General features: G+C 40.8%; 1 protein-coding gene and 2 pseudogenes across 1 annotated transcript in view; all 3 read left to right on the top strand.

Moving 5' to 3' along the window:
- The first annotated feature begins 3,329 nt into the window (after positions 1-3,329).
- Positions 3,330-15,521, top strand: part of RTF1 (RTF1 homolog, Paf1/RNA polymerase II complex component) — an 85,827-nt gene continuing 73,635 nt past the window's right edge. The window contains exon 1 of the mRNA XM_037834265.1: positions 3,330-3,536. Within this exon, the coding sequence (XP_037690193.1) occupies positions 3,330-3,536 (207 nt within the window). The remainder of the gene's footprint in view (positions 3,537-15,521) is intronic.
- LOC119532138 lies at positions 4,860-9,113 on the top strand (annotated as a pseudogene).
- LOC119532139 lies at positions 14,343-14,960 on the top strand (annotated as a pseudogene).

The raw sequence follows: 15,521 nt of genomic DNA, 5'->3' as shown, positions 1-15,521 counted from the left end.
CTCTGGCCTGAGAATGGCATAGTGACCAGAGGACAGATCCCTCAGAGATGAGGATCTGATTTACACCACTAGATAAGCCACTAAGATTAGCAAAGGAGCTGGCTGAGGGTGAGGGGAATACAGAATGGATAGTAGAAGAGGATTATCAGTTGCAGCCTGGAGACCAGGTGCAGTGGTGAGGTGGTAGTTTGTCCCAAAAGCCTTTCTATATTTCCCCCAAAAGAGAGGCCCACCAGAAACCTGGAGAGCTGCTCTGAAACACATGAAATAGATCCAAGCAGCACAATAGGTGGACTGTTACTAGGAATCATTATGTGCTGCTCAGAACCCCCTTCAGGAAAGCCTATTGTTCCAGCTGTGGGGACTACTGTATGCAAACAGCCTCTAACTGCCAGCTCCTTCATCAGCTATCTCTGTTGCAAAGTACCCCCTTGCCGTAGGTCATGTCCTTCTCAAGGCAACCCAAACCCAATGGGTGACTACAGAAGTATAAAGTCCCGGTCATTTTGGCCTAACAGAACAACTCTCATGGGCCATTTTAGCTCCAGCATTACAGCCTTAGCCAAGGCTACCTTTGGGCTTCACATCTCCTGCTGTCCAAGCCTGCTTCCTGTCACACGAGTTGATCCCACATTCTCTAATAAACACTCTGACCTCTAAATTCCCCTCTGAGTCTGCTTTTCAGAGAAGCCAACCAGTGAAAGTTTCCTATTAGTAAAATGAGGACAGTGATAGTACCTGCCACTTTGGGATATTGTAAGGTTTAAATGAATTAATACATATTTTAAAAAGTGCTTAGAATATTCCTGACATAGTAAGCACTCAATAAATGTCAAGCATAATTGTTATTGTACTTTGGGGAGTGGGACTACAATATAGTCAGCGGTGGGAATGTTGGAAGAAGAGGATTGGGGATGGGACTTTTTTTATCTTTTAATTTATAGACTTTAGTGCTATTTGAATGTTTTACACTGAGCATGAATTTTTTTATCATAATGATTTTAAATCATTTTTTGGGGGCAAATAGAAATATCTTTTTTACCTGATTATAAAAATGATTCCTGCTTATCGTAAACAAATTTAAGGGCAGAAAAACAAAAGATTAAAAAAAACTATGTAAAATTCTACAGTCCGGAGATATCCACTCTTTACCAAAACAAACTTGTTAGTGTGTGCATCTTTATATTTATCAAGCACCTACTATATGCCAGCACTGAGCTAGATGCTGCTGAATAAAATGATTAGCAGTGACCATGACAAGGTCTATGCACTCAAGAGCCTACATTTATATATACCTACACATTGCAAAAGAAATGCAAATGTAAAATGCTGTGAGGACTCCATTTTATGCAGACCATCCCAGAGAACAAGATATATTTTAAACACCTATTGTTTGAGAAAATTCAAAATGACAAAACCACTATGGATTCACTGAGAAATTAAAATGAATTTGTATTCTATTCCTCACAACTAAATCGAAAAAAATTTGAACACATATGTGAACTTTATTCATTCAATTTTAGACACTGTTTAGTCTGAATACAGACTAAACTCCAATCCATGAAGCATTAGAAGATCCCCTGCACAAAGATAAAAATCAATGGATTTCACTTAAAGAACATATCTTTCTTAATTCCAGTCAAGAGTCACTGACTATAATACAACTTTCTTTTCATCAATTTGGTGTATTAACACATTTAAAGACGGCCCCCACAGAAGAGCACCAGGTTTCAGGACAGCTAGAAATGGGGGAGCTGGCTGGGTCATTCTGGGTAATCTTGGCTATGGGCTCAGTTCTAAGGATATGTTGGGAGAGAACTCCAGGGGTTATATGTTAGGAAAAGCGTTCTAGCATTAGAAGGTAGCTGGGTTTTATTTAGGTTGTTTTATCCACTTTAACCCTGAACACCTTTTCAAGCTGACTGGCCACAAACTGGACACTAGGGTATGTGTTTAGTTCCAGGGATTTCACTATGTATGACATTTTCTTTTATTACTATTTTAGGGTGTGCACCTTTGTGATAGGTATAGTAACTTGATGGAAAAAAATGAAATACAGGCAGTAAAGTGGAAAAGTGGAGCTAGAGAGCAAGAACTCATCAGCCTACCTGTGCCCAGATATGCCTAGGGAAATCTGGGCTCTAACTCTCAAGTTCATTACTAGAATAAATGAATTAATGGACTCCAAAGGAGTTTTGAGAACAGTCTCAAATTATTATTGAAGCTTATGCTCTATATTCCAAGCCCTGCAAAGAAATCACTCCTGGAGATGCTCTTTGTATCAGCTGTACCTCAAACTCTCAAACTCAACATATATAAAACTGAACTTATTTCCTTGTGTTCATTATCTGGATGAAGGGTCCATTAACCACTAGCTTCCTAAACCAGAATCTGAGCATCATGGGGGTCTGGAACTCTCCCTCCCTTACCCCTTTCCCAACTAATTTCCAAGTCCTGGGAATTCTACCTTCCAAATTATCTAGTATCCATCCATTACTCTTCATTCCCATTGTGTCTTTCCTGGTTCAGGACACCATCATCTCTTGACAAGATGACACCAAACAGCCTAAGCAGTCTCCTTGCCCTTGCCTTGCCACTCTCTTCTAATCCATTCTTCACAATGCAGCCAGAGTAACCTTTTAAAAACCCAAATCTAATCATGGCGTTCTTTAGTTTTAAATCCTTCAATACTAAAGTTCAAATTTCTTAACGTCGCTTATTAGGCTCTGAATGATGTGGCCTTATGTCCCTCCCCAGCCTCATCTCTCTTGTCCTCACACCCCACACCCTCTGTTCCAGCCACAATGAACTTTCAGTTCTCTGAATCCAACAATCTCTATTATCTCTGGGTCTTTGCCCATGCTGTTCCCTCTGCCTGGAACACCCTTCATTCCACTCTTCTTTCGGCTAACTCAGATGTATCCTCCGGGTACCAGCTCAGCTCTCACTTGTACAGCCCACGTAGGCAGGCTTTAGCACCCAAATGGGGCAGTGGCCGCGGAACCAAACCAGCGATCCCTGACTTTGCTCTCGAAAAGGCTGGAGACACGTGGGCCATCTTAGCGCGGACCGTCTTTAGCGCGGACCCACATCCTTGAGGCTCCAGCCTTCGCCAACTAGGGCGCTCATAGAGCTTCCGCGTCGCAGCAAAGACACTCCCATGACTTCCACTGGCCGGCGACACACCAGTGTCCGCCACCCTCTGCCCAGAACCGAACCCGGAGGGTAGGCCTGCCTTCCACGCTGCGTCGGGGGCGGGGAAGGGCGGGGCGCCGGCGAACGACGTGCGACGAGCGGGGGGCGGGGCCAGGGGGCGGAGCGGAGCGCGCATGCGCGGTCGCCTTTGTGTGGGTCGAGCGGCGGCGGTGGCGGCGGCGGCGGCGGCACTGGCGGTCCCACTGGCAGGCGGGCTAGAGGCGAGTCCGGGCGGCGTCCGGCGTGGGAGCCGGGGGACCACCATGGTAAAGAAGCGGAAAGGCCGCGTCGTGATCGACTCGGACACGGAGGACAGCGGCAGCGACGAGAACCTGGATCAGGTGGGGGCAGGCCGCGGAGGCGCGGGGCTAGCAGGGCGGGAGGGCTGAGTCGGGGCCACGGGAGCCGAGAGCCAGCCGGGCCCGGGGCCTCCCGGCCCGAGCGCCCTGCCCGCTCCGTGCCTTGACTGCCGCTGCTGCTCCTTTCCTGTCCTCTCCGCAGCGCCCGGGGCCCTCTGAGTCCGGCCCGGGCCTGAAGACCCAGCCCCGAGGACTTGGCGCCTTGGGCGGGGAGGCGGGGCAGGGACCGGGCTGATGGGCCTCGGGCTCCGGGGACCAAAGGGGACCATGATCTGCTGGAGTTAGACCCGGTAATAGACTGCAGGCCAGGAGAACCCGGCCCGGAGAGATAGAAAGTGTCGCCCGCCAACCAGGGAGACTAGGAGGTTTTGGAGGAGGCGCAAGGGTAAGCGTAGGGCGGTGGATGGGGGGAGGGGGCCGAGAAGGTGCGGACTCTAGAAGATGAAGTTTTTCAGGTAAGAGGGAATGGACGGAGAGGAGGGGCACTCGTAAATGTTCCTAGCAACCTCAGCCGTGCTTGGTGAGGAAGACTTAGCTGTGGCCACGAGTCTGTTTAGTGACTGCTGTCGTTTGTGGTTGTGAAGCGTCCCCGTTGGGATGTCAGACTGAAGAAAACTTTTCTGAGGGTAGGAAAGAGGGCAGAAACTGGCAGAAATGGAGAACTATGTAGGTGATGTGGAGGGACTGGCCGAGGCCTTTTGAGCCTTTTGCCGCAACATCCCAGAATTCGCACTTGAAGATTGTGCAAAAAACACTGACAATAAGTTTTGGCCCAGTGTCCTGGGGTTGTTTGGATAGTTTATAGTCTCCAGAAAATGCTTTAGGGAGGAGGCTGTCCCCTGTAGCAGTGCTCTACTGATACCAGAGATACAAAGAGGGTTTTCCCTGCACATTTTATGAGCAAATGATATGAAGAAAGACTATGCAAGAGGCAGTAGCTTTATAAGTTGAGTATGGAGAGTACTAAAATTGGAATCTGAAAATTGAGTTCTAGACTGGGCTATGCTGCTTTCCAGCTTTGTATCTTTGGTCTTAATTGTAAAGTGGAGATGCAACATCAGCCTTGGCTAATTGGACTATTGTAAGGAACAAGTGTTTCTAAGAATCAATAATGGCACAAGCCTTTGCAATCTATAAAGGTTCTGTATAAATGTCTTCTTGAGGGTCCTTTGTATTGGACAGGGGTCTCAGGACTAAAATATTAGGGAATGAAAGGAGAGGACTTGAAGGCGGAAGGACCAGAAAGGTGTTGTTGAAGAGGGCTGTTTTGGAAGTGGTGGTAGGGAAGTAGTGGGGCCTGGGAGAACTGTCATAGGGATAGAAACCTTGGTTTGGGATAGGAATTGAAAGTGTTCTTGTTGAAAGGCTCCTGAAATTTACAAAAATATAGAAAATGTGTTCCTGACTGTAAAAGTTCAGTTGATAATTTTAGGCTGGCATTTAGGAAGATTAGAATCTATTTTTTACTATTTTTCTGATCTAGAATAATAACATTAGCTACCATGTAGTACCTGGGATGAACTAGATACCTTAATTAAGAGCTTTATTTACATTATCAAATTCTCAGATTATGGTGAAGTTGGTAGTATTTCCCTATTTTTACGTATGAGGAAAATGGGGATGGAATAAGTTAAATAACTTTCTCAGATTCACACACCTAGTAAATGATAGAATTGGTATTTGAACCCAGTTTGCATGACTACAAGGCCAATATTTTTTCAGCTGTATCACCTTAATCTGCTGCTCTTTTGATTTTCATATTGCAAAATGGGAATAATGTTTCATGGCAGTTTTAAAGGTTGCTGGAAATCATGCTTGCAAAGTACACTCACTAGTTTAGAGGAAATTGGTACATCAGTTTAAAAGATTATTTGGGGGACTTCCTTGGTAGAGCACTCTCAAGACATCTGTTCTGATGATGCATGAACTAAGCTGCGAATTATTCTGTCCTTAGTGGTTTTACATAGAATTCTGATGAATGAAATGAACTGAGAGCTTCTTCTTATGAAAGATTTTACCTGATCCACAAAGGGCTTTTCCAAAGTGGGAACTGGAGGGGATTTCAACTTTAAATCCAACTCCAAATATATATGTATAAAAAAAAGCTAGCATGAAATTTGTAATACCTAATACATTTTAGCAGTAATTTCAACTGCTGCCTCTTCAACCACTCATTGACTGTCTTTATCAAATGGGAACAAGGTCAAAATTCTTTCTCTGCACATCCTAACAGAGGCACCAGTGCTTTCTGCCTGTCTGTTCAGCATGTGCCAGACTCTCAGAAGAATTAAAGATAAAGATCTCTGTCCTCTGGAAGTTTTCGTCAAGGCCTTCAGCAGACGTTCACAGTCAGCCGGGTTTAGGAGTATTTAGGAATCCTCAGAACAAAATTAATGCATTCTGGGCCTTGCCTTAGGCTGCTTCATCTAGTTCTGGGTTTTAATTGGAGGTATAACATCAGATTTGTTGTTTTGTGTATGGTCATTGTGAAAAAGAAAAACCATGACAAATCTGTTTAGTATGAGAGTGGAGCACAATGTAAAGACACCCTTTGTCCCTGGGTTTCCCAAATGGAATTTTAAGCCATATGTCAGAAATACTGCCTCCAGTTCAGTCCTTACTGAAGGTGAGCTTACTAGTGGTTGGCTGAGGACCACCTGTGTCAGAAGCCAGCTGGGTTGCTTATTTAAAATGTAGGTTCCTGGAGCGCACATCTCACACCTGCTGAATTAGACCTCTGGGGATAGAGCCCTGGACTCTATTTTTATCAGGTACAGTCCAGATAAAAATGATTTATGTTAATGATTAAGACCACTGTCCATAGGCAAGTTAATCTTTTTAATAAGAACACTACAAGTAGTTTGAGAAAGAAATAGCTTCCTTTCCCTACCATAGTGCCCTGAAGATAAAGACTCAAGTATAACCAAAGGAACTTGACAGACAAGAATGTTTAAGGTAGCCCAGCTGCTGGTTCTGTTAAATCTCTGAAGCTATTTCAATTGTTGAGATGCTTTTTATTAAGGCTTATTTCCTTATTTTCTTTTCTTGATGGGAAAAAAATAATGTAGTAATGGAAGCGGAATAGTTTGAAATTTGGTTTAACTTTTAGAGGTTTTTAAAACTCAGACCCTAGTTTGAGCACTTGAAGAATTTTCTTTTAACATCTGACCTATACTGTCCCTGTTCTTTTGACCACACACTGTTTCTTCAATATTTTTTTAAATAGCAAATTATGAAGATACTTGCCATTGGTTTTGACTGGAAAAAAGAAATAATAGAATTTGAGGCAAAACTCTATACCTTTTACCAATCATGTAACTGCACTGAAGTCATGTGTGTCATTATAGAATAATATTTATCCAATGTGTCCAATAAAAACAAAAGCATTCAAGGTAATAAAAAAATTGGAGTTCTCTTTTCAAGTTAATACAAATCATTATTTATAAAATTTTTATCCTGCCTTAAAAAAAAAACAACAGCTATGTGCACACTGGTATACTTGTATTTCATAGTTTGTTTTCTTATTGAGATAGTGATAATGTTGCTGTGTCCTGTTTTTCTGTGCTCTTCCAACTTGAAGTAGCAATAACTAAATTTGTCTTTAAGAGAATAGAACTTATAAGTATTTTTTAGGAATTATCTTTAGACATTAGATATAAAAAAATTATCATTGTAGACATTACCGTGTGACACAAGGCAGAGATACAAGCAAAGGAACGCCAGCGATCGCCAGGAGCCAGCATCAGAATGTTGCAGACTTTGGGGAGAAAGCATCATCTTACTGATACCTCGAATTTGGACATCTAGCCTTAAACTGAAATATCGGTCAAGAGATGGTTCCAAGTCAGAACAGTTCTGTTCTAGTGGGTGGATCGTACTGAATGGTCCCACAACAGATGCAAAAGCAGGAAAAAAATTTGTGAAGAGGCCAGTAATGGAAGAGGTAGTTTTGAAGGCTATAGATGTCAACAAGAAGGTTTGTGAATGGCAGACTTCTGAACAACTGAAATAACTTCTTGATTTGAAGAGAGACACGGAAGAGCCATACTACAGGCTGTTGGGACTCTGCCAGGGTGTCCTGTACTACAGTGTTAAAACTTAATCATCCACGGTATGGTATGCGAATATATCTCAATAAAACTGAATTTAAAAGAAAAACTAATCATCCAGGATTTTTCAGCTATTTGTATGCTGGACTTGATTATTTACTCTTCCTTGGTGGCTTGATTTATGACAGAGGCATTAAACCCAAGTGTTGATACATATGAGATGTCCCCAGTGTTTCTGTCAGTGGAAGAAGCAGTTCTGAAGAAAATGAATTTATTGACTGGAAATAAGGGGATGGAATATTTAACCCAGGTAGTTAAATATCATATTAAAACCATATTGTTAAAAACACATATTGGTTTTGTGTCCAATATGTACGCAATGACCTTAGCTAGATGCAAATATTGTCCTGATGTTAAGGAAAAGGGATTGTCTGCAAAATATCATTACCCCATGCAGAAGGCAGCCTCTTTTCTTGGATTGTACTGAGAACTTTTGCCCTGTAGAAACAGATGGAAGAAGTAAAATGATACTTGAGGAACTGGAGAAGCGAGTCTGGCAAGCTGGAAAGAAGGGGCAGCACCATTTCTTGTCTGTGACACCTCTGGTACAATTGTGTTGGGAGCCCTTGATCCTCTGGATGAAATAACTGACATGCATGAGAGGCACAGTCTCTGGCTTCATGGGGATACTTCTTGAGGTAGCTCAGCTTTGATGTTAAGGAAGCACTGCAAGCTTCAGCATGGCAGCCACAGGGCTGACTATGTGGCCTGGAACCCGTACAAGATGCTGATGTCTGAAATCCAGTGCTGTACTCTTGTGAAAAAGACAAATCTGACCTTCTTAAGAAATGCTACTCAGTCAAGGCATCGTACCTCTCCAAGGGGATAAATACTACTATGTCAGCTACAACACAGGAGACAAATCTATCCAATGTAGCAGGAGACCAGATGCATTCAAGTTCTGAATGACCTGGAAGACCCTGGGCACATTGAGCCTTGAAGAAGGAGTTGATTGTGCTCTTGCTTTATCTAGGTACCTAGTGGAAAAAATCAAAAAAAGAGAAGGATTCAAGTTACTGATGGAAGGCCTGTCTGAGGGCCTGGAACATAGGAGGGCTCAAGACACAATTGTTGAACTGTTGGAACCTTACCATGATTTGTTTCTTGTGTAACATGGGCAACTGGTAAGTGCTTAATAATCAGTGTTCACATTGCACTGCCTGGTTATGTAACATTGAACTAGACATAGCTCTGGGTGGGGGAAGGGGCACATATCACTAATAATTTCTCCAAGGCTCATTAAAAAATGAAGCTCTGAAGCTCAGAAGTTCTTAGCCTGGGCTTCATGGATAGAACTCAGTGGATCTGTGAATTTAAATAGGAGTAAATACACCTTTTGTTATTGTCACTAACCTTTAACTAAAATATTCTTAGTCAGTAGTACTAAAATGGACCATGACGTCATCACCAATAAAAACCACAGATATTTTCATACCCTATTACATTTGTTGCAGATGTTTTAATATATGGTTTATACTCAGCATTGCTTAGAAATTCCAGTTTTTTTTTGGTCTGCTAGATCTTGTTGTTTAAAGCATTACTGTGGAAGCACATATTACCATGTTTCAGATTTATTTTTTAAAATACTTGATAACCTCCCAACCCCCAGACATGAGGGAGCCCATTGAGAGGCTGCCACTCTCCTGGCCCTCCTGGTTTTCTCCCTTTTCCCTCTTCCCCCTTTACCATGAGTGGCCCCAGATGTCCCCATGGAAACCTAGGCCATCATCCTTCTTGTCTCACCAGGCTTGGTGAGCTTTGACAACCCGGCCAGTGTGCAGACTCACCATCCAGGCCATGAACGGCTTCCAGATGGGCACAAAGGTGCAGCTGAAGCAACCCAAACATACCAATCGCCTGAACTGAGTGCTGGTGGGAACCCTGCCCTGGGAGATCAGGACTTGCACAGGGCAGGATTCTGAACAGGATCACTAAAAAACAAACCTCTGCCTTGTATATTTATAAATGAGAGCTGTTGGATGACACCTTTTACATATCAGCAATATCAGTCAAGCTGAAGACATTTCTTTGAGGAAAGTATGTCATCTGTGGAGTTCAGAGGGCACATGTTTGGGGGAAATATATGGCATAAAGAAAAGAAGATGAAGAAACATGAGAAAGAAAAAGACAACTTTAAAATCAAAATATCATGAGACCAGATGGGGAGGCCGAAGGGCTGGGGACTGGGAAGAGACACTGCTTACCATTTCCCAGGGCTTTTCCAGCCTGTGGGTACCTGGAGACAGACTGGGGCAAGCAGTGTGGTGGGACCTGGTCCCCAGGATGCAGCTGAGAAGCCACCACTGAGAATCTCATGTCATTCTTTTAGCTACTTAGGGACCAAAGGACTAAACTTCCTTGCAGATATGTAGCTCTATGTCAAATAGAGAGGGAATGGAGAACCTCCTTACTACTTCCTGACTGTCCTTGAAACAGCTTAGAGAAAGTCTGTGAAAAATGTAATAAAATTTTTTTAAAAAGACAAAAAGAAAAATAATGCTTCATTGCCTTTTTTTTAAATTCAGTTTTATTGATATATATTCACATACCATGCAGTCATACAAAGCGTACATTCAGTTGTTCACAGTACATTATATGTTTGTGCATTCATCACTAAAATAAATTTTTGAACATTTTCATTACCACTCACACAAAAATAATAATACAAATTAAAGTGAAAAAGAACAATTAAAGTAAAAAAGAATACTGGGTGCCTATTTTTTTTTTTGCCCCCATTTTTCTATTGATCCGTCCATAAATCAGTGCTTTTAAAACAGGAAGATAATAGTTCTTTGATACTTTGAGAGGAGCTTTAATTATCCTCATTCACGTCTATGAGACTTTCCTATGGATTTCTGTGTTATATGTCTGAATGGAGCGGTTGGGATGAACAAAATGGTGGCTGTTTGAGGAAAGCAACAAAAATATAAAACTATTTAACTGTGAAGTGTTAAAATGAGGGGAAAAAGGGGACTTACAAGGCAAGGTAACTGTTGTGAAGAGTCTGTTAATGCTTCTCACTCTTCCCCCTCTTAAAATCATAATAGTTGTAGAGAATTTTAAAAAAGAAAGGTTTAAAATACCTTTAACAATGGAAAAATTAGAGGAAAGAAGAAACATTTTAAAAGAAAAAAACCCTGTAGAAGTTAGCATTACTACTAAAATCCCAGATGTTGTAGGACTCTTAATTTTGTAGAGGTTAGACTGAGCAGCAGTCCCTTCTCCCTGCCACTGCTGTCGGACAACATTGTCCTCGAGGGCCGGGCCCCCGCCACCACCCTCACCTGCTTCTCTCTCCTTCCATGCTTGCTCCAGAGACTGTCCAGGAAAGGGAGAACTGGGAACTTCCATCTGAAAACAACAAAACAACAACACACACACACACACAAAACGAACTTAAAAAGAGAGAGAAAATATCAATCTGAAGAATTTCTGAAACTGTTTACAAGGAATTTTGAAAAACAAGGTGATGCCAGCTCGTTTTTCTATAAATAAGCTTGCATATTTTATAGGACTTTTAATTGGAAAGAGAGGGAAAAAAACGAAAAACTAGTGAAAGGAAGATATTTATCTTTAGTAAATGATTCTAAAGCAGTTAAAAGACATTGCTTTAAAAAAGTTCAGAATCAGGAAAAAACAGTGAATTATTTAAGAACACATATTTTTTTTAATTCAGTTTTATTGAAATATATTCACATACCATACAGTCATCCACAGTATACAATCAACTGTTCACAGCACAGTTATATAGTTATGCATTCTTCACCACAATCTATTTCTGAACATTTTCCTTACATCAGAAAGAATCAGAATAAGAATAAAAAATAAAAGTAAAAACCACCCCCCATCCCACCCTATTTGACACTTAGTTTTTATCCCTATTCTTCTGCCCATCCATCCATACACTAGATAAAGGGAGTGCAATCCACAAGGTCCTCACAATCACACTGTCACCCCCTACAATCTACATTATTAGATAATCATCTTCAGGAGTCCAGACAACTGGGTTGGAGTTTGGTAGATTTAGGTATTTACTTCTAGCTATTCCAATACATTAAAACCTAAGAAGTGTTATCTATATAGTGCATAAGAATGTCCACCGGAGTGAGAACACATATATTTTAAAATATAAATCTTTATTAAAATTTATTTAATCTTTGGAAAGACTTACTTTGGCATTCTGCCTCGATGCTTCCCACTGATGTCCAGTTCATCTGGAGACCAGAGAGGGTCTCAGACCTACAATTTTTTTCCTTTTTTGCTTTAAAGGAACAAATTTCTGGTTCCTCTCAGGCCTCTTGCCTTTCCTTTCTTCCTTCTATTGTATTGATTTATTATTATTTTTAAATTTTTCTCTCCTTTTTTTTCTCCTGACTCCTAATTTTGGGATGTCCAGGTGTTAAAACAAACAAAACAGCTGCATTTTAGCACAGCAGCTCTTTTCACTCTCGACTCCCTAAAACTCCTTGTAAGCTTCTTTAAGTATTAGATAATGCTTTCTCCAGCTTAGCCCCAAATAAAACACAGTTTAAAAAAAAAAAAAACCTTGATAACTATATTTTCAGTATACTTCAGTTTCTTTGGGAGGAAAAGTATCATTGTTATAAAGTATCCTCCTATAAACCTTCCCTGTAAAAGTTGTGCTTCTCAATATAGTCTCCTTTGCAGTATTCAGAGGCAGATTTTCTGGGAGGAACTTTTGACAAGTGTCAATGTTAACTTGTGAGGTTTTAAATTTGTGTCTTAATGTAACACATTTACTAATTTCTCTTGGCTTTTCTTTAGAGATATTGCTGGGAAGAGGGAGTCTCTGGGAGCTTTGGCAGAGAGGCTTTTAAGAAAATACAAAACTCATTTTCAGACATGGGTACTTTTGGTACACTTACTGCTCTCTAAGAAGTTCCCCAAAGGCAGAGATTATTTTTTATTTTTCAACAAATGTGTTAGTATTAGACACTGGGGTTATAGGTAGAACAAAATAGATGCAGTATTCACCTTCAGGGAGCTTAGAATCTCACGAGAGAGAGAGAGAGGCATTGCTTAGAGTCATTCCCCTGTAGTTGTACTCCAGAGCATGAAGAGCCAGCGTACTGTACTCCAGAGTATAAGACCAGGGACCCTATCCTACCTGATGGGAGCTGCGTTTAAACTGAAATCTTGAATTTGTGTTGGGGAAAAGGAGATTAGGAGACTGAAGAGTGTTGAGTGTTCCTGATTGAGGGGTGGGCATTTACAAAAGCACCAAGGCAGAAAGGCCCCAGCATCCTCACGAAGCTGAAAGAAGCTCTGAGTGACTGGAATATAATAAATAGGAGAGAGAGTGGTACAAATAAAGCTGCAGAGGTAGGCAGTTTTGACCCTTTGAAGATTGGGAAGTCAGTTTAGTGGTTCATAACCAGATTTAAAAATAAAATAAAATTGAATTGGAAAGAAATAACATCAAGTGTGTCATACATAGTAAAGATAAGTATTGTTTTATGAAGCTTGTATTTTACATATATACATGTATTAAATGTATGTGTACACTGGGTCATGAGGTATAATTTGTCTTACTGTGGGTCAGAGTGAAAAATAAGTGTTAAAAGCCATTGGCAGGGCTATATTGACACTTTGGACTTTATGTTGAGGGTAATGGGTAGGCTACTGAAGGATTTTAAGCTAGAGGTTGTACTTACATTTGCCTTTTTGACAGCTTGCCTAAGCTGCCATGTGGGAAGCATCTGAAGGGAGACACCAGTTAGAGGCAGATTTGGAATTCCAGGTGAGAGATGATGGAGAACATAAGTTCCACTAGACTGGAAACTCCAGGAGAGCAAGGATATTTGTTTACTGCAGTGTCCCTGGTACCTAGAACAGAACCTGCCATGCAGCAGTCACCCTGTCAATATTTGTTGAATGGATGACTGACTTAGACTGGTATGGTTGTCATGGAGACAGCAGAAAGTGGAATAAATTGGAGATAATATATTTAGGATATAGAACTGAGCAGACTTGATGATTGGATGTTGGGGTGAGGAAGAAGAGGTGTTTGGGATGGATGCTGGGCTTCTGAAATGAAATGGGGAACCCTCAAAGAGGATCAGATTTAGAGATAAAGATAATGAGTTCAGTCTTTATTGTGAGGAGTTTTAAATTGTGAGATACCCAAGTGGAGATATTCAGTAGTAGTTGAATATGATGCCTGCTTGATACACGGTACACACTTAATAAATAATTGCTGAATAAGCAAGTGCTAGTTGGTGTGTCCACAGTGAAAAGTTTTCTAACCAGATTACAGTGGGACACTGTCAATTTGGGGGTTCTTGCTGCAGCCCTTTTATTATAATGTTGATATCCCTTATTTAAGTGTGGAAGTATGCATTAGTTAGAAAATGTATTAGGACAAGGGAGCTAAGTAAAAACAAATAATAGTAATAGAGTCTTTTTTTTTTAACTTTCATGTAGCTTTTATTTTGAATGGGTTGAAAACTGATTTTGTTTTGTACAATTCTACAACACTGTAGACATCTATTTATATAACTCAGTATTTTTATCTACAATTTTTAATTACTTTGCTGGAAATTTGAGGGGAAAGTTGCCCCATTCAGTGCCAAACGTGAAATTTAAAGAGTTGGTATGGCTCTCTTGGGTGTTCGCCAGAACCTCTGTTGGCTGTTCTCGTCTAAGATGACAAAAAAAAAGAAGGAACAGTGGTCATGCCAAAAAGGGCCACGGCCATGTGCAGCCTGTTTGCTGCACAAACTGCGCCTGCTGCGTGTCCAGGGATAAGGCCATTAAGAAATTCGTCATTCGAAACATAGTGGAGGCCGCAGCCGTCAGGGACATTTCCGAAGCATGCATCTTCAATGCCTGTGTGCTTCCTAAGCTGTATCTGAAACTACATTACTGCGTGAGTTGTGCCATTCACAGCAAGGAAGTCAGAAACTGATCTTGTGAGTCCTGGAAGGACAGGACGCCCCCTCCCTGATTTAGACCTGCAGGTGCTGCCCCACGACCTCCACCAAAGCCTATGTAATGAGCTGCATCCATAAAGACTGAAAAGAAACTAGTCTCTGGAAAAAAAAATAAAAAGGAAATTCAACTTTAAAAAAATAAAAAAAAAAGTAAAGAGTTGTTATGCTGCTACTTTGGAATTATTGCTTCAGAAGTACATGTTACATGCCACCAAATGCACAGACTACACAGTGAATTGGGTTGGCTCTCCCACAGCCTTTGAGGTGTATTGAAAGAGTCCCAGCCATTATCATCTTCCTCCTGAGTTGTATTTGAAATTTTTTTTTTTAATTTTACTTTTTTACATTTTGACTGCAGTATTGGTGGTAGAATATACATAATATGAATCATCTCTACTTCTGTATTTATTTATTTATTACTAGACCTCAACCACAGTCTTCTTTTTCCCCTTCCACCTTTCTTTGCCTGTAGGATGTACTGTATGTGGACATGCACTTTGTATTAATATAATAGAAATCTATAAATCTGTTCATATTTTTTATACTGTTGGATACTTATAATCAAAACTTTACTAGGGTATTGAATAAATTTAGTCTTAGAAAAAAATGTTTGTGTTCATTATTTTGATTTGTTTTCTTTTGTTTTATATGATAAAAATAATGTGGGGAAGCTCTCTCCCACAAATATGCAGTGCATTTGCATGCATTATTTTTATCATATAAAAAAGTACCTCTCTCTCCCACAAATATGAACACACACAAACACACACAATGGCTCCCTTCCTTACTCCCCAAAAGTAACCAATGTTCACTAAATCATGTTCCTTTACCAACTATATAGTGAAAGGAGAAATAGGATGTTCATCTCAGATTTAAACCTCAGCGAATTTGCTACTCTTTTATCA

Source organism: Choloepus didactylus, chromosome 4 (genome assembly GCF_015220235.1).
Source record: "Choloepus didactylus isolate mChoDid1 chromosome 4, mChoDid1.pri, whole genome shotgun sequence".
NCBI classification, from domain to species: Eukaryota; Metazoa; Chordata; class Mammalia; order Pilosa; family Megalonychidae; genus Choloepus; species Choloepus didactylus.
Note: the sequence above shows the minus strand (reverse complement) of the source record. Positions and strands in the feature narration are given on the sequence as shown.